This window comes from Lolium perenne, chromosome 1 (genome assembly GCF_019359855.2).
Source record: "Lolium perenne isolate Kyuss_39 chromosome 1, Kyuss_2.0, whole genome shotgun sequence".
NCBI lineage: Eukaryota > Viridiplantae > Streptophyta > Magnoliopsida > Poales > Poaceae > Lolium > Lolium perenne.
The window spans coordinates 58575239-58595390 of record NC_067244.2 but is presented as its reverse complement, the minus strand read 5'-3'; the positions used below and the strand labels follow the sequence as shown (position 1 = coordinate 58595390).

At 42.3% G+C, this 20152-nt stretch overlaps 1 protein-coding gene across 1 annotated transcript; it reads left to right on the top strand.

Annotated features, from left to right (window-relative positions):
- Window positions 1-7700: 7700 nt before the first annotated feature.
- On the top strand, window positions 7701-9720 carry LOC127294541 (UDP-glycosyltransferase 73E1-like). Its single transcript, XM_051324387.2, has one exon. It carries the CDS (start codon window positions 7782-7784, stop codon window positions 9288-9290), a length of 1509 nt encoding a protein of 502 aa, XP_051180347.1. The 5' UTR covers window positions 7701-7781; the 3' UTR covers window positions 9291-9720.
- The last annotated feature ends 10432 nt before the right edge of the window (window positions 9721-20152 follow it).

The window sequence follows — 20152 nt, the reverse complement described above, 5'->3', positions numbered from 1 at the left end:
TCCCTAGTGGCAACAGCACATCCATAACCTTAGAGGTTTCTCATTACTCCCCTGCATTCACGGAGACATGAACCCACTATCGAGCATAAATACTCCCTCTTGGAGTTAAGAGTAAAAACTTGGCCAGAGCCTCTACTAATAACGGAGAGCATGCAAGATCATAAACAACACATAGATTGATAATCAACATAACATAGTATTCTCTATTCATCGGATCCCAACAAACACAACATATAGCATTACAATAGATGATCTTGATCATGTTAGGCAGCTCACAAGATCCGACAATGAAGCACATAAGGAGAAGACAACCATCTAGCTACTGCTATGGACCCATAGTCCAGGGGTGAACTACTCACTCATCACTCCGGAGGCGACCATGGCGGTGTAGAGTCCTCCGGGAGATGAATCCCCTCTCCGGCAGGGTGCCGGAGGCGATCTCCTGAATCCCCCGAGATGGGATTGGCGGCGGCGGCGTCTCTGGAAGGTTTTCCGTATCGTGGCTCTCGGTACTGGGGGTTTCGCGACGAAGGCTATTTGTAGGCGGAAGGGCAGGTCAGGGGGCGTCACGAGGGACCCAGACGACAGGGCCGCGCGGCCAAGACCTGGGCCGCGCCGCCCTGTTGTCTGGCCACCTCGTGGCCCCACTTCGTCTCCTCTTCAGTCTTCTGGAAGCTTCGTGGTAAAATAGGCCCCTGGGCGTTGATTTCGTCCAATTCCGAGAATATTTCCTTACTAGGATTTCTGAAACCAAAAACAGCAGAAAACAGCAACTGGCTCTTCGGCATCTCGTTAATAGGTTAGTGCCGGAAAATGCATAAATATGACATAAGGTATGCATAAAACATGTAGATATCATCAATAATGTGGCATGGAACATAAAAAATTATCGATACGTCGGAGACGTATCAACCATCAGCACTTTTTGTAGGTATGGCTTCCACCCATTTAGTAACATAATCAACAGCAACAAGTATATGAGTGTTACCTTCTGAAGAGGGGAAAGGTCCCATGAAGTCAAATCCCCAACAATCGAATGGTTCAATAACAAGAGTATAATTCATAGGCATTTCATTGCGTCTGGAGATATTACCAACCCTTTGGCATTCATCACAAGATAAGATAAACTTCCTTGCATCTTTGAAGAGAGTTGGCCAATAAAAACCTGATTGTAGAACCTTTTGCGCAGTTCTTTCTCCGGTGTGATGTCCTCCATAAGCACTACCATGACATTTACTCAATATCTCTTGTTGTTCATATTCGGGAACGCATCTTCGCAGAATACCATCCACTCCTTCTTTATATAAGTGTGGGTCATCCCAGAAATAATGCCTCAAGTCATAAAAGAATTTCCTCCTTTGCTGAGCTAAAAAGGTTGGAGGCAAGTACTTGGAAACAATAAAGTTAGCATAATCAGCATACCAAGGACTGTCTCGCGAGCTCACCTTTATTAAAGCCAATTGTTCATTCGGAAAACTATCATTAACAGGAACAGGATCATAAGCAATATTTTCCAATCTAGACAAATTATCAGCAACAGGATTATCAGCACCTTTCCTATCTACAATATGTAAATCAAATTCTTGCAATAGAAGTACCCATCTAATAAGCCTTGGCTTAGCATCTTTCTTTTGCATAAGGTATCTGATTGCAGCATGATCAGTATGAATAGTAACTTTTGAATCAATAATATAAGATCTAAACTTATCACAAGCAAAGACTACAGCTAACAATTCTTTTTCAGTAGTAGCATAATTTCTTTGAGCAGCATCAAGGGTTTTACTAGCATAATGAATAACATTCAATTTTTTATCTACTCGCTGTCCAAGAACAGCGCCTACAGCAAAATCACTAGCATCACACATAATTTCAAATGGCAAGTTCCAATCAGGAGGTTCAACTATAGGAGCAGTTGTTAAGGCTTTCTTTAGAGTTTCAAAAGCTTCCTTACAATCATCATCAAAAACAAAAGGTACATCTTTTTGAAGAAGATTAGTAAGAGGCTTTGAAATCTTGGAGAAGTCTTTAATAAACCTCCTATAAAACCCAGCATGACCAAGAACACTACGAATACCTTTAACATCCCTGGGATAGGGCATCTTCTCAATTGCTTCAACTTTAGCTCTATCAACTTCAATACCTCTCTCGGAAATTTTATGTCCCAATACAATTCCTTCATTAACCATAAAGTGGCATTTCTCCCAATTAAGAACAAGGTTAGGTTCTTCACATCTCTGCAAAACTTTATCAAGGTTCCGCAAGCAATTATCAAAAGAATTCCCATAGACGGAAAAATCGTCCATGAATACCTCTACAATACTCTCGCAAAAGCCATGAAAAATAGCAGACATGCATCTTTGAAAAGTAGCAGGAGCATTACATAAACCAAAAGGCATACGTCTATAAGCATAAGTTCCATAGGGACAAGTGAAAGTAGTTTTCTCTTGATCCTTAGTTTTAACAGCAATTTGTGAAAACCCAGAATAACCATCAAGAAAGCAAAAGTGAGTATTCTTAGACAACCTTTCTAACATTTGATCAATAAAAGGTAAAGGGTAATGATCTTTCTTAGTAACTTTATTTACTTTTCGATAATCAATGCACATTCTATACCCTACAACTACTCTTTGAGGTATGAGCTCATCATTATCATTAGGCACAACAGTCATTCCTCCTTTCTTAGGAACACAATGCACATGACTAACCCATCTACTATCAGCAATAGGATATATAATACCAGCTTCAAGAAGTCTTAATACCTCATTTCTTACCACATCCTTCATCTTAGGAATTAGACGACGCTGAGGTTCAACAACAGGCTTCGCATCATCTTCCATATTAATGGCGTGTTGGCATATAGAGGGAGAAATCCCCTTCAAGTCATCAAGAGTGTAGCCAATAGCACCTCGGTGTTTCTTCAATATTTCCAATAACCTTTCTTCTTCAAACTCTGAAAGCTTAGAACTAATAATATCAGGATAAATTTTCTTATCATCAATATGAGCATATTTAAGATTATCAGGCAATGGTTTTAAATAAAAGACAGGATCTTCCTTTGGTGGTGTTGTTGTACCCAGATCTTCTACCGGTAAATCATGCTTAAGAATAGGTTGACGAAGGAAAATTTCATCAAGCTCATCTCTTTCTTCCCTAAAAACTTCACTCTCACTATTCTCCAAATGTTGCTGCAAAGGATTATTAGGAGCAAGAGCAATAGATGCACACTGTTCAACTCTAAAATCATTATTAGGCAAATCAGCTTTATAAGGAGTTTTGGCAAATTTAGAGAAGTTAAACTCATAAGATTCACCAGCAAATTTAGTCAAAATTTTCTCTTTCTTGCAATCTATAATAGCTCCACAAGTATTTAGAAAAGGTCTACCAAAAATGATAGGACAATATTTACTAGCAGCAGAACCAAGTACCAAAAAGTCAGCAGGATATTTAATCTTACCGCATAGAACTTCCACATCTCGAACAATACCAATTGGAGAAATAGTTTCTCTATTAGCCAGCCGAATAACCACATCAATATCTTCAAGTTCACAAGAACCAATTTCGTGCATAATCTCCGTGTAAAGCTCATAAGGAATAGCACTAATACTTGCACCAATATCACATAAACCATAATAACAATGATTTCCAATTCTAACAGATAGCATAGGAACACTAGCTTCCTTAGACTTATTAGGATGTGAAACAATATTAGAAGCATCTTCACAGAAAATAATATGACCATCCTCCACATTCTCAGTCACAAGATCTTTAACTATTGCAACAGCAGGTTCAACTTTTATTTGTTCTTCAGGTTCTATAGGTTTCTTTTCACTTTTATGAACCGCACTATTTATAACAGAGTACTCCTTCATTTTAGTAGGGAAAGGAGTTTTTTCAGTATAAGCTTCAGGAATAACATGGTCAACAGTTTCAACTGCAACACATTTATTTATAGATGAATCAATTTTATCTTTATACGGTTCATGATACTTATCAAAATTCTTCTTAGGCAATTCATAATGAGAGGCAAAAGCTTTATAAAGATTTGCAGCAACTTGAGAATCAAGACCATAAGTAGGACTCATATTACGAAATTTATCAGTATCCATAAAAGCTTCAATGCATTTATAATCATAATTTATACCTGATTCTCTATCCTTGTCGTTCTCCCATCCTTCAGTATTTTCCTGGATCCGATTAAGAAGGTCCCTTTTAAACTCCTCTTTGTTGCGTGTGAATGATCCAGAACAAGAAGTATCCAGCAAGGTCTTGTCTTGAAAAGAAAGTCTTGCATAGAAATTATCAATAATAACATTACCAGGAAGCTCATGAATGGGGCATTTGAGCATTAAAGACTTCAATATCCCCCACGCTTGGGCAATACTCTCCATCATGAGGCTAAAAATTATATATGCGGTTCCGATCTTTGTGAATTTCACTTGGAGGATAGAACTTAGAATAAAACCGGGGCACAATATCATTCCATTCAAGAGAATCCCCATTATCCAGTAATTTATACCAATGCGCCGCTTTACCAGACAGCGATATAGAGAATAGTTTCTTCCTCACTTCATCCATAGCAATACCTGCACACTTGAATAAACCACATAATTCATGTAAGAACAATAAATGATCTCCAGGGTGGACAGTTCCATCCCCTGTATAACGGTTATCCACTACACGTTCAATAATTTTCATAGGTATTTTGTATGGTATTTCTTCCTCACCTGGCGCCTCATCCACTACCTTTGCAGTAGTAGCAGATTTTCCAAATAAAACTCAAGAGAAGATCTCTCCATAATGAATTATGGCAGCAGGCAGAAATAAAATCAGCACAAACAGTAGAAATTTCCCTTACCAATTCCACTTACCAATAGCGCTTCACTCCCCGGCAACGGCGCCAGGAAATAGTCTTGATGACCCACAAGTATAGGGGGTGTATCGTAGTATCTTCGATAAGTAAGAATGTCGATCCCAACGAGGAGCAGAAGGTGTTGACAAGCAGTTTCGATGAAGGATTCACTGTAAATGCTCACAGACAAGTATTCAGGGGGTTTTGATGTAGCAGATGAATAAAGTACGAGTAAGTAAAGTGCGATAGTAATAATTGCAGCGAGTGGCCCAATCCTTTTTAGCACAAAGGACAAGCCGGTTTGTTTACTTATAATGACCAAACGTTCTTGAGGACACACGGGATTTTAGTCTAGTGTTTTCGCTACATACGGCTAATTAATCTTCATTGTTTTGATAAGTGTTGTGTGGGTGAACCTATGCTAATGTACCGCCCTTCCTAGGACTAATACATACTTGTGATTATACCCCTTGCAAGCATCCGCAACTACAAGAAAGTAATTAAGATAAATCTAACCACAGCCTTAAACTCTGAGATCCTGCTATCCCTCCTGCATCGATATACCAACGGGGGTTCAGGTTTCTGTCACTCCGGCAACCCCGCAATTGGAAAACGAGTACAAGATGCATTCCCCTAGGCCCATAAAGGTGAAGTGTCGTGTAGTCGACGTTCACACGACACCACTAGAAGAATAACACCACAACTTAAATATCATAACATTGAATATTACTCAACCATACTTCACTACTAACATTTAGACTTCACCCATGTCCTCAAGAACTAAACGAACTACTCACGAGACATCATATGGAACATGATCAGAGGTGATATGATGGTGAATAACAATCTGAACATAAACCTTGGTTCAATGGTTTCACTCAATAGCATCAATAACAAGTAGAAATCAACACCGGGAGAGTTTCCCCTATCAAACAATCAAGATCAAACCCAAATTGTTACAGCGGTGACGATGTGCAGCGGTGGAGACGGCGGTGATGATGATGGAGATGATGATGATGGTGATGGAGATGATGTCCAACTCGATGACGGTGACGATGGCGTCGATTTCCCCCTCCGGGAGGGAATTTCCCCGGTGGATCTCAGCCTACCGGAGAGCTCTTTTCTCTCTGGTGTTCTCCGCCCCGCAGAGGCGGCTGTGACTCTTCACGACTTTTCCCTGGAGCTTAGGTTTTCGGGACGAAGAAATACGCGAAAGAGAGGAGGCCAGAGGGGGCTGTGGGCCCCCTCCCCACAAGGCGGCGTGGCCAGGGCAGGGCCCGCGCCGGCCTGTGAGGGGGGCCCATGGTGGCCCTCCTCGGCTCCTCCTTCTGGCTCTCGTCATCTTCTGGAAAAATAGGATTTTTCATATAACTTTCGTCAATTGTTGATCTTCCGAAATATTGCATTCTGACGGCGCTTTTTCCAGCAGAATCCTGAATCCGGTGCGCGGTCCTCCAATAGTCATGAAACATGCAAAATAGATGAAATAACATAAGTATCATCTCCAAATATGAAATATATCAATGAATAACAGCAAATTATGATATAAAATAGTGATGCAAATTGGGCGTATCATACTCCAACATCTTCTACTGCTCCAAGTGCTTCTCCAAGCTCTTCCACTACTCCAAGTGCTCCTCCAAGTGCTCCTACTGGTACAAGGGCTCCTCCAAGGGCTCCTACTGCTACAAGGCCTACTACTGCTACAAGGGCCCTCCAAGTGCTGCAAGCCAGGCATCATATGTTGCACCAAGGCCTGCTACTGCTACTCCTACACCAGGTCCAAGAACTGCTGCAGCACCTGGTAGAAGGGCTCCTACATAGTCTGAGTATGAAGCAGGTTACCCAGCATACAAGAGGACAAGGACATGGTCCTATCTAAACTGTGGTTACTCTGCTGGAGAGGATGAGCAGGAAAGAGGGCCTTCCAACTGATTAGCTTGTGATTCCTAGTTCCTTTTGGCCTCCTAGATTTACTGTAATGGACATGTAGTGATGCTTCTAGACATGTAGTAAGGTTATGGTTGTTGAACATGTACTGGTGCTGCTTTTGGATTATGGACATGTATCATTATGACTATGTTTGCTGCTAAGACTTGTTGACATGTTACTGTCAAAACTATGTGCAATTTGCTTCTACACTTGTTGTCAAAAGTATGTTCAATTTGCTTCTACACTTGCTGTCAAAACTATGTCCATTTTCTTCACAAAGGTCAGCAATCTTCTTCATCTTGGCTCTATGGTCATGGGTAAGCTTCAGAATATCTGCCACATAGAACTCTACCATCCTCTTTCCTTCCTTCACAGTGGCAACAGAAGCTTCCAACATCTTATTCTCTTCATTCAATCCTGCAACATGGCACTCCAGATTCTTCTTTTCTTCAAGCAAGGTACCAATAGAGCACTCCATTTTCTTCCTTTCTTCTTTCATCCTTGCAACCTCCTGCTCTGCTTTCTGTCTCCTTGCTGTTTCAAGGTCCAAGTTATCAGTGGTAACCTCTCCAACATACTCCAAAACATTGCCCATTTGTTTATGCAGCTCCAACTTTATGCGAACCGGGATAGACGTGAAATGTCCGTATGCAAATGGTCGTTGGAAATGTGCGTTGTACTAGCTGCCTGAGTGGATTGTAGCAGCATCTCGATCTTTGCAGCTGCGCGTCACGTCGTCTTGCAGCTGCTACGCCTACATACCCACCACACACACCCACAACTAAGGAAATGTACAGTCCAACAAGCTTTCATGGCGATGGCGAGTGCGGACAAGGACCGGGAAAGCACGTACACTCCGCATGCTCCATTGCTTCTCTATCCACACGTTTCCCCTGGGTTAACCGCGAACATAAGCTAGCTGTGGTACGACATGAGTGGATTGTAGCAGCATTGATCCTTGCAGCTTCGCGCCACGTCTTTCTGTACGGACGGCACGGCCATGGCGACCCTGCCGCTCCACTTCGTGCTGGTGCCGCTCCTCGCGCAGGGCCACGTGATCCCAATGATGGACATGGCGCGCCTCATCGCCGGCCGCGGCAGCGCGCGCGTCACCGTCGTCCTGACCCCCGTCCACGCCACGCGCAGCAGGGCCGTCCTGGATCACGCCAAGCGCGCGGGGCTCGCCGTCGACTTCGCGGTGCTCCAGTTCCCGGGGCCCGCGCTGGGCCTGCCCGAGGGGTGCGAGAGCCACGACATGATCAGGGAGTACTCCCACTTCAAGCTGTTCTGCGACGCCATGTCCCTGCTCGCCGAGCCGCTCGAGGCGTATCTCCGGGCGCTGCCGCGGCGGCCGGACTGCATCGTCGCCGACTCGTGCAGCCCGTACCCGGCCGACGTCGCGCGGCGGCTCGGCATCCCGCGGCTGGTGTTCCACGGCCCATCGGCCTTCTTCGTTCTCGCCGTGCATAACCTTGCCAAGAACGGCGTGTACGACAGCGTCGCCGACGACTTCGAGCCGTTCGAGGTGCCGGACTTCCCGGTGCACGCCGTGGTGAACAGAGCGACGTCGCTCGGGTTCTTCCAGACGCCGGGGCTGGAGCGGCACCGGCGCGACATACTCGACGCAGAGGCCACCGCCGACGGCCTGGTTCTCAACACGTGCGCGGCTTTCGAGGGCTCGTTCGTCGAGCGGTACGGCGAGGCGCTCGGCAAGAAGGTCTGGGCCATCGGGCCGCTCTGCCTGCTGGACTCTGACGCCGAGACTACGGCCGTGCGAGGCAACCCCGCCGCCGTGGACGCCAGCCTCGTTGTGTCATGGCTGGACGCGAGGCCGGCCCAGTCGGTGCTCTACGTCAGCTTCGGCAGCGTCGTGCACCTATTCCCGCCGCAGGTCGCCGAGCTCGCCGCTGGGCTGGAGGCGTCCAACCGGCCGTTCGTCTGGGTGGCCAAGGAGGCCGACGGCCTCGACTCCGGGTTCGACGCGCGGGTGGAAGGCCGCGGCCTCGTCATCCGTGGCTGGGCGCCGCAGATGACCATCCTGTCACACCCTTCCGTCGGCGGCTTCCTGACGCACTGCGGGTGGAACTCGGCGCTGGAGTCCCTCTCCCACGGCGTGCCGCTTCTAACCTGGCCGATGTTTGCCGACCAGTTCCTGACCGAGATGCTGGTTGTCGACGTGCTCGGCGCCGGCGTCCGTTCAGGCGTCAAGGTGCCGTTCACATACGTGGTCAGGAACCCCGAGATGTCGAAAGTGCAGGTCGGTCGGGAGGAGGTGGAGAGAGGGGTGGCCGCGCTGATGGATGAGGGGATGGCGATACGGGCAAGGGCGAAGGAGCTCGCCGTGAAGGCGAAAGAGGCAATGGCGGAGGACGGGTCGTCGGACAGCGACCTGACGAGCGTGGTTCGCTATGTCGCGGAGCTCGTACAGAGGGACAAAGACGTCGTGGAGGTTCTTGAGGCGCCTGATCTCGGGAGCGGGAACAAGAAGACAGCTGATCGATCAGGGTAAAAGAGTTGGGGTCACGATTATGAGATCTGCCGAGATGTGAGGAAGATCACGATTCACGAAACTCTGGAAACTCACACCCGAGCAAAAGAATGTAAGTTATTTGGTCAGGGTGAAGTGTCGCTCATGCACATCAACGCAGATTGATTTTCCCCAGTTGTTATGGCGCCCGGACTCTATCGGCACCATTTGCAAATCATGTGGATATGTGCTGCATGTTGACCAGGTTCCCACATGCTCGATGTATTAGCAGGAGATGTCTCGTATTGCAGTTTTCAGCGCGTTGTATTGGTTTTGATTCCCTTTCGAGTTGACATCACACAGTACGTCCTTGTACCAGCACCAGCTGAAGTTGTACGTCGGGCAGACCCTTATTGTACCAGCTTGTACTGTTCTTTCTTTTTTCTAAGGAAACACGTACTGTTGTCCTCTGCTACTTTTTGCCATGATACTGCTTTTCTCTGTTTTAGGGGCGTAAGGCAATATTGGGCACAGAAGACTGCATTTTTTACAACAAGAACTGTGTGACGCACGAACTCTATCTGTTTAGGGTGGTCTATGCCCGCAAACGGAGATCCCAGTTCAAAAGAGACAGTTAAATTTTTGTTAAAGAAATATTCGCACATAGCAAACAAGGTGCATTCTACCGTTTTAATTTATAGTATGAAATTGCTTATATTTTAAGCATAATAAAAATTTACAAATTTAGAATAAATTATGTGGGACATGTTCTATGGGAAGGACAGGGCCGGTCTTGATATTTTTGGGGCCCGGGGCGAAATTGTAATCGGGGGCCCTTTACTAAAATTAAAAAATAATTAGCATGTAAAAGAAGTTACCAATATATATTACGGTGCATTCAAAAACATTATTTATGTGAAATAATATTAACTTAAATTATCACAAGCTGAAGTTGTATGTCCTTGTACCAGCACCAGCTGAAGTTGTACGTCAGGCAGACCCTTATTGTACCAGCTTGTACTGTTCTTTTTCTTTTTTCTAAGGAAACACGTACGTTGTCATCTGCTACTTTTTGCCATGATACTGCTTTTCTCTGTTTTATGGGCGTAAGGCAATATTGGACACAGAAGACTGCATTTTTTACAACAAGAACTGTGTGACACACGAACTCTATCTGTTTAGGGTGGTCTATGCCCGCAAACGGAGATCCCAGTTCAAAAGAGACAGTTAATTTTTAGTCCTCCTCCTCCTCTTGTCCACTTCTCCTCCACTTTTCGTCCTCCTCCCTTCTTCTCCCTTCTCCTCCTTCTCCTCCCTTCTTCTCCCTCCTCCACACCCGACCTCCTCTGCCACCTCCTCCTCCTCCGGGTTCCTCCTCCTGAGACCACCACCACCACCTCCTCCTCCGGCGACCACCACCACCACCTCCTCCTCCTCCTCCTCCTCCTCCTCCGGCGACCAACACCACGACCACCTCCTCCTCCTCCGGCGACCACCACCACCTCCTCCTCCTCCTCCGGTGACTACCACCACCTCCTCATCCTCCTCCGGCGACCACCACCACCTCCTTCGGCGACCAGCACCACCACCAACTCCTCCTCCTCCACCCATCCCATCCACCCACCCACTCACCTGCGGGCTGCGGCGATCTCCGGAAAATTTCAAAAAAAAATCCGGCGAAATTCCGACGGCCCTAGATCTAGATGTGTCCGCCATTTTTTAATTCAGAAAAAAATCTGTAACGCACCACCGCTTGGTGCGCCACAAAAGTTTTCTGTGGCGCATGCCTGCCTGGTGCGCCATAGAAGTTTGTCTAAATTCTGTAGCGCATGTAGATATGCACCACATAATTAAATATATGTCGTGTGTCTTCTGTGGCGCATGAAATATGCGCCAAAGAAAGTAAAAAATGTGCGCCACAGATGAGGGTTTTCCTAGTAGTGTCAATAAGTCCTCCGCGGCTCGTGCTGAATTGCACTAGTTTTCCAGATTCGTATCCGGGGACGCGAGTTTGATGTAAGTTTTACTTGTATTTTCTCAGGCAATTAACGGATTCCCGATCTTTCAGATGCATCAGTGATACGTCTCAAATGTATCTATAATTTTTGATGCTCCATGCTTGTTTTACACCAATTCATATATGTTTTGCTTACACTTCGATGCACTTTTATATGATTTCCGACACTAACCTATTAACAAGATGCAACGGTGCTAGTTCCCTATTTTCTGCTATTTTTGTATTTCAGAAAAGTTGTACATGAAATATTCTCGGAAATGGACGAAACAAAGGCCGAAGTAAATATTTTACCGTAACAAAGACAGTCCAGAGGGGAGTCGAAGGAGGTAGCAGGGTGGCCACACCTGCCCAAGGCGCGACCTAGCCCTGGCCCGCGCCTAGGGGTGGTGTGGGCCACCCTGGCCTCCACCGACATCACCCCTCCGCCTATTTATTTACGATCTCGGGAAAACCATGGATACCCCAAGCCTCCATCCACGAAAAGTCCGTCGTGGCCGCCATCGCAAAACCCATCTCGGGGGTTTTGAAGCTCTTCCCGACACCCTGTCGGAGGGGGAAGTCATCGCCGGAGGCATCTTTATAAGTATTATATAGGAACTATATTGACACTCTAGATTTTCTGCAATGCATACAACAATTTATGATAAATCGTTTATATCCTCTCGTAAGTGGCTATTAAACATTTCTCTACAAACACACATGATTCCTATGTATGTGCTTCCCTCCATTGCATTTGCCTTCAAGAGAAGTGGACACCAAGCAATAATAAGCGGCCTCATCACGCTTCAGTCGCACCTGTTTCATCTCTTAGAAACATTCCAATGCTCCATCTGGAAGTGATGCATTTGTCAACCTTTAATCAAGGTAGTATACATCTTGAGATTAGGCTCTAGACCTTCATTTGCCATTTCTTATAAAACCTTATGTCCTCTATACAAATAAATGATTTAATTAATTTAGATACATCAATGGATAGTGTGCAAAGAAGGACCACATAGAATTATTTGTCTATTAGTAAATTCCAAATTTTAATAAGATCAAGCCTCGTAGGATAAAGATCATGGTGCTAAAAAATATTGACTCATGGTAGATGAAATTGCAATATCCTTTCAACATTTTCATACTTGCATTTCTCCTGCTTTGCACCATGGTGTAGGAGGTATATGTTTGAATGTGAGAAAGGACTCCATATTTTGATTTGCTCATTCAAGTATACTGTCTGTCAAAGATCTCCCATCCGAGCCCACCTAGAGAAAAGACCAGTGATTAGACAACCTCAAAACAACGAATAATCATGAGAAAATTTATGCAAGTGCAAGACTACATGCAATGCTCCTATTAGCTCTACCTCTACCGGCGAGCGCCGTCATCTAACTCATATTCTTTTGAGATGTGTACTCGCCCCAATGTGTCTAATAGAATTACAAGAATGCTTAGTGGAAAGGTTTAGTTAATAATGTCTAGATTATGCCACCAGAACCTCTACAACTAATTAAGCCACTTGGATGATTCAAACTTACTTTACGGAATTAATTTTATGATTCAAAAGCTGCTCGTGCACTTTCCTTGAATATTTTTGGATCTTGAATGTTATATGAAAAAGATATTCCTGTATTCACAGAATAATATTCAATCATAAAAGCTCGCTTACATTCAGTGATAAGATGAATCTGATCTCCTTAAAATAAACATGCGTATTTATACTTGTATTTAGAGAAGAAAGACCGGTCTCTAGAAATCACATGGTCCAAACAAAATGAATCAGGAAATGAAGGAATGGAAAACAATTATAAGGAAACAAAATCCACCAAGTGCAACTCTATTCATGCAAGGTTATAGTAGCTCGGGATGGAAATTTTACATGTATTCAAGGTCGGAAAATGGGATTGTTGTGCAACATAACTGACAGTGTCAATTCTGCTTAGAGACTCAAGAATTATTAACTATCATGAAGGTGCTGGTTTGAAGGTTTGACTCAATTTTCATGCTTCAGTTTACCAAAAGCTTTGCTAGCCATTATGCTGAATAATTCTCTAAGCTTGTTCACAACAAGGGACATGCACGGTCTTGCAGGTTCTCCAAAACGTCCATGCCATCCCTTGCACACATGATATTACTGAACAACAAACGCAGCTCAAAAATTAGAGAGAAATATAGAGAAATCAGAAAACCTAATACAGATAAAGTATTGATTGGCACGCAGTAGGGGAAAGATAAAATTGACTGTTCAAACTGAGAGTACCATGTGGTTCAGAAAGTGATAGACCATATTCTGTACAGGAAACGAAATTAGCAAAAGTACTATGTGCTTAACTTATTACAGTGATGCAAGTGACCATTGCTTTTATAGATAATTTTACACAAAGTGTATGGAAGTGGCCATTGTTTTTACAGGAAAGCTCGTGGAATAAATTAAGAAAGACAATATTCATGCTGGAGGATGAAACAGATACATATCAATTTCAATACAGTAACTGAAGAGGTATGCGTTAACATACCAGGAAGAACATAAAAGAGCTCCCCAGGAAGAGAAGGAACAATGCTAGGGCAATTGACTTCCACGGGATCCTCAAGAATTTTGGAGTGTATGTGAACCGACGATCAACATTGTCTTCATCCCTATCCTCGGTAGAAAGAACAAAATAGGGAATGCTGCGTCTGGCCGTCATACTGGAGCACCAACATTGGAAACAGATTCTGTGATATAGAGGTACAGAAATGACCAAAGTAATACGTTGTAAGAAGAGTTTGAAAAACATTGATGACCAAAGTAATACGGCTCATTTTGTTTTGTGATGATCAAAGTAGCACCACACAAGTAAAAAATAATCTGAATCATCTCTGCTTTTTCATGCAGCAAGCACAGCTAAGCAAAATAGCATCCATCTGCTCTTAAACGACTGCTCTGGAACAAGCCATAGGACATAGTGTTACGATTCTCGCAATGCTAACAATCACAATTTCCACAACAGAATATCTGGGGCTACTATGCAAAACCATTTACCATATTGTCACTGCCAACGACCCAAACTTATAGCCCAGAAGATGCTGGTGGTTCATACAATAAATGTACTAAATATATCTGCATTTTCTTAGTAATTTATTACCATGACAAGTGGTTGAAATATCAATTAAGCTAGGCCTAATGTAATACAACTATTCTTCATGATGTTTCAAACATATTACAATAACATGTTCAATATATCGTATTGATTTTTATAGAAGTCAAGTAGCTTGTTCATAAAATGATAGTACAGTTTACACAAAGCTTTTTAGCATAATGGCAAGCCAATTCATAAAACAACATTAAATATCTCTGTACTTGATTCAGCGTTTCGAAGATTTTCTTCTTCCAAAATACCGCCTGATACTACTAAATTTGATGATTTATTTCTTCAGAGAATGTATTGAAGAATGAAATAACAATGCAGTGAAATGAATAGTATGGGATAGGATAAATTAGGCAATGTGCAAAAATAAGACTATTCATTATGATGTCAGATGGGCATGAATCAATCTAACAACAAAAAGATAAAGAGAGAGAAAGGAAAGAGGCACACCTAGGTTTGTTATGTGGGCAGCAACACTATGTAAGAAAAGAAAGAAATATTAGCTTTAGATACAAAGAGTTCACTTCCTAATCATAGAGCATCCTCCGCATTTCTGAATTTGATACGTTTGTTACTCTGATCTGTTATATATGAAGGTACGTCATATATATGTGTCAACTTAGATATCAGATGGGCCCTTTGTGAGCAAAAAGTTATAGAATATAAGGACCTTTTTTATTTCAATAGACACTTTAAAATCGAATCTACCCATCAAATATTTCTTTTTGTAAATCTCAATAGATACATTACATAACAAAACTACAGCTTATCCAAAAAAGTACTTGTAGAATTTCGTTCCAGAAGAATTTTTCTATGGCGTCATCTGCTCTATTGTTTGCCCTAGATAAAGAATATTTTCTAGAGTACAACTTAGCACAAAACATTAAAAAAACTATGACATGAAGTTGAAACAAGAATACCTGGACGTGGAGGGTTGAAGTTGGGCTGGTTACTTGCTGCTTGCTGTGAACGTGATGTCCACCGCCACAAACAATTGCCTCATCGACTTTCCCTTGGACAACATAGTTGGGCGCTCGTTGCCGGCGATCCCCAAGGGCCCGAAATCCTTTGTCTTTCCCCATACCGGCAATCAATTTGAGAGTGAGCTCAATCATATGGAGAAATTTTCAACGGGATTACAGGAGCACTATTGAAAAAAGAAAATCAGATGAATCCGAGAGTCTGCACTTACCATTGAAAGCAGATGAGTAATTTGTTCGGAATAAATAGATTGGATATCCTCAATTAATCTCGGCGGCAAGGCTACCACCATCTCCTCCTCCTTGCCTTCCCGCGGTGAGCTCCACAGTGATGGAATGCGGACGCCGTGGAGGAGGTCATCGACCTCAAGCGCTGACCTCTGCTGCTGCATGGTCCATCGCCCACGAGCGGTGCATCTAGGCGAGGAGGGAGGGAGGCGGAGGGGTGCCTGGAGCCCAGGTCACCGAGAGGCGACATGGCGGCGGTTGGAGGTGACCTGCGGTGTGACGGACTAACGAGGACGGCCAGCTCCATGCGCTCCCGATGGCGAGTACCAGCACCGGGTGTAGGTCCTCGTCGCCGGCCTCTAGGCTTGGCCGACACACGAGAATCAGTGGCCCTCGGCGATGTAATCGCTGGCAAGTACAAAGATAATTCACGTTAATGACTCTTTAATTGCATCCTCTTTTTACTGCCCAGTAGCATAGCCATTCCTTGTTTACACCTTCCTTGTTTACACATACCAAAATTAAGGAATCAGATGAGAGAAAACCGGTAGGATGAAATAGTGTAGATTTCGGTGGAAGGGCACAATGGTCAAATGAAAATATGTAGGATGAAACCTCCGATCGGAGGAAACAGAACAAGTTCCTCCTTTTTATATAGTAGAGATAGAGAATGTACGAAGGTTGAAGACGCCAGGCGTCCCAATCCTCCAACTAGTTGGGCACTAACGATATTCACATATCCATGAAGTGATCGTCCTTAGTATGTACCGTTGCTAAGACTCGTCGTTTTGAAGCATCACGTGATGATCGGGTGTTATAGATTCTACGTGTGCATACAACGGGTGCAAGCCAGATTTGCACATACGAGTACCAAGGTTAAACTTTACGAGCCTAGCATGTACAGATATGGTCTCGGAAAGTCGTCATGATTTGATGGATAAAATTATGAGTGAAATTGTTCATCACATTAAAAAGTTACTAATAGTGAAATCTGGAAATTTTGTCATGTGATGATCAACATCAAAGAAAGAACCTCAAGGTTATTGGTATTTGACGAACGTACCTAGAAGTTATTTAAGGTGAAGTTTTTCTGAAAATGAGAAAAGCTAAAAGAGAAACTACAAAAGATTTTGGCAGCAAAGAAAGAAAAGACTAGAAAGTCTAGCTCAGGTTCATATAGATGATATACATGTTATGAATGTATTCCTTGTTTGGTCACACAATGAAATTCTTGGGTATTTGTACCATATTGGTTGGTATGAGGTGTCATACAAAACAACGCAATACAAGAATACAATGGCCTAAGTGACTAAAAAGGAATATGGTAGGAATGCACGTCTGGAACAAAATAAAGTGTTATTGTGTTCATCGTTGTCATTCTATCTAGCCCTTCATATTTATAATAAAGAACTTTATAATTGTTGTTTTGTTCTAGTCAAATGAAAACAATGAGTTGTTCAAATTATGACAGTATTCCATGTATGATGGACAAGTTATTATAAATCTTTATGGTGAAGCACACATGCATAACACTGACGCTAAAATGCCATAAGGCAAATGATGTGAATTCCACTTATTAGTGGAACTTCCATTTAGGTCATGTTAAAAAAGAACGCATGCATGAAGGAACTCCATGCAAATGGATTTTTGGAGTCATTTGATTTTTGAATCGTTTGGCGCTTGCAAATCTCTTATAAAGAGAATGACTGAAATTCCGTTCATAGGCCGAAAAGTTGAACGGTCAACTGACTTAGTGGAAACATACATGATGATGTATGTGGTTCACTGGACATAGTTGTGTGCGGGAGATTCTTATATTTCATGAGAACTTCCAACAATGAATTGAGTGTATATATGTGGATATATTTATTCGATAAGGTAGAAGTTTGAAACATTTGAGTGGATTCAAATAAATTTCAGCATGAAGTGGAAATCATCGTAATAGAAAAGTCAAATATCTGTGATTGGATCATGGTGGAAATATTTGAATTACAAGTTTTAGCGAACATCTAAGAGAGTTATGAAATTGTTCAACAACCTCACGTTTCTTGGAGTATCATAGTGATGATGGAGTGTCCGAGAGATGTATCCAAATCTGTTGGATTAATGATGAGATAAAATAAAATGACGTCATTATATTTTTATGGATTATGCTTTAGAGACTACCGCTTTTACACTAAATAGAGCATCATCATAATCCGTTGAAATGACACCATATGAGTTATGGTATGGGTATAAACCCTAATAGTCTTTTCTTAAATTTTGGTATGCGTAGCATAAGTAAATGAGTTTACAACTAAAATCGGATGAATGTCTTTGTTGGTTATCCCAGAGTATTGATTGGGAATTCTTTCCACTATGAAGTCAAAGACAAAAGTGTTTGTCGATGTTTTTTACTTATTTCCAAGAAATTGTTTCTAGTGATGTATTTGAGTGGGAGGACAATGGAACTTGATAAGGTTTATGAACCTGAGCATGATGATCAGAGTAGCGCAGCATCGGAAATGGTTCCGGAAGCGGCCACGACGATCATAGCTCCCATGTCTACAAAAGAGTTATAGTCATGGAGATCGAAGTACCCATTGAACCTTGTAGGTATGGTTTACTTTGTGATCAAATAAATGATTTGTGGACAAAGGATTGATTTTGAACAATGATAAACCAACTACATACAAAGAAGTTATGATGGGCCCTGACTCCGTTAAAATGGCTATGCGCCATGAAATTCAAGATAGGTGAATACTTTTTGAAAGTAAATGGATCTATAAAATTGATGGACTTGGATGGAATATCCTTGAAGAAGCTCGACTTGTCGAAAAGTTGTTTACGACAAAGTTCAAAGAGTTGACTACGATAAGATTAGATCTTCCGTAGCAATGCGTATAGTCTATGTGGATTATTCTAGTAATCGCTACATATTTCTTTTATGAGATATGATAGTAGGATGGCAGAAATATATTCCTTACCAGAAGTGTGTATGAAGGATGTATACTAGATACAAACCAAAGAGTTTTGCTAGTCCGTGGAATACTAGATGGGTATACAAACTTCACTGGATGAAGTAAGTATCACGGAGTTGGAATCTTCACCGGATGAAAAAATCAAAGAGTTTTGATTTCATCAGAAACGATGAAGATGCTTGCATTTGTAAGAAATTAAGTAGGAGCACCGAGACATAGTTATAATATTATATGTGGATGACATATGATTGATTATAAATGATGTAATTATATACTTGATGTGATTAAAAGGTTTCATTGAGAATTAACTTCAATGAAAGAATATGGACTGAAACATATTTAGTGTCAAGATCTATGAAGATGGATTGAAACACATATTAAGTTTAAGTCAAAGTACATAGAATGAATATTTAAGTAGTTCAATATAAAAATATTAAGAAGGCGTTCTTTTCCATGTGAAGGTTTAACAAGACTTGAGTGTATCTGACACTCGAATAGTAAAAACACATGAGTGATTTTAGATCACGAATAATATGTACAAAATCAGATGTCCTGTGCTCTAAAGTGTTACGAGCATATACCAGAATGATTCAATGATCATTGGACAATAGTAAGAATATCCCTGGGTAATTTAGAAGAACCAAGGATATATATATAGTTTTGTATGGGGTAATGACAAACAAATCGCTGTAAGGTGTTGCACCGATATTAGTTTGGTCTCATATAAAAATAAAATTTCAATATCAATTAGGCTAAGTGTTGTTTAAAAGGTAGCACAATGAGCTAGAAGAAGTCTATGCTAGATTTAGATGAGTTCTAAATATTGTGACGGATTCTACAAACAAATGCAGAGTATATGTCATTGTTTTGACAATGACTGAGGATGTTAAGTCGAGGAGTTTTTTGAGAACTTGGTGTAGTTCTGATAGTGTCAGAACTTTGAAGCTATATTGTGTGTGACAATATTAGTGACTTATTTCTGACCGCGAAATTAAGGTTCCACCAGAGGACTAAGCCTATATAATTAATGCCGACTCATTTGGAAAATGAGTGATGCGTTGTGTGGTGACCCTGCATACCACTGCATGTTGTAGTATGCCAGTAGTTGATATAACATTCACGAAGTACCATTCCGCAAACATTACATCCCTCAGAGTAGTACAACAGAACATAGCAGGTCCATAACTCATTCATTTATTATTACAAGCATAATACACATATCATCTCGGAGCTCCTCTTGGGTCCTGAGAGGGATACTCCTGGGTTCGAGGCGAACCCAACTTAGCTTACAATATAGAAGTCTCATTAAGTTATACATTTATTCTCTCGAGCAGCTAAGTACTAATAGTTCGGGCTGCTCGACTACTACTACTACTCGATGTTCCTAGACTTGGTCTCCTCCGGAAGCCTCCCCGGTTCCGTAGACTATGAGGTAGTGATACGTCCAAAACGTATCTACTTTCCCGAACACTTTTGCTATTGTTTTGCCTCTAATTTGTGTATTTTGGATGCAACTAACACGGACTAACGCTGTTTTCAGCTGAACTGCTCTGGTGTCTCGTTTTTGTGCAGAAATCCAACTTTCGGGAAAAACCTCGGAATTTATGCA

Excerpts from the sequence above, each read along its gene's own strand:
- LOC127294541 (XM_051324387.2), top strand. The coding sequence starts at position 7,782 with ATGGCGACCCTGCCGCTCCACTTCGTGCTGGTGCCGCTCCTCGCGCAG.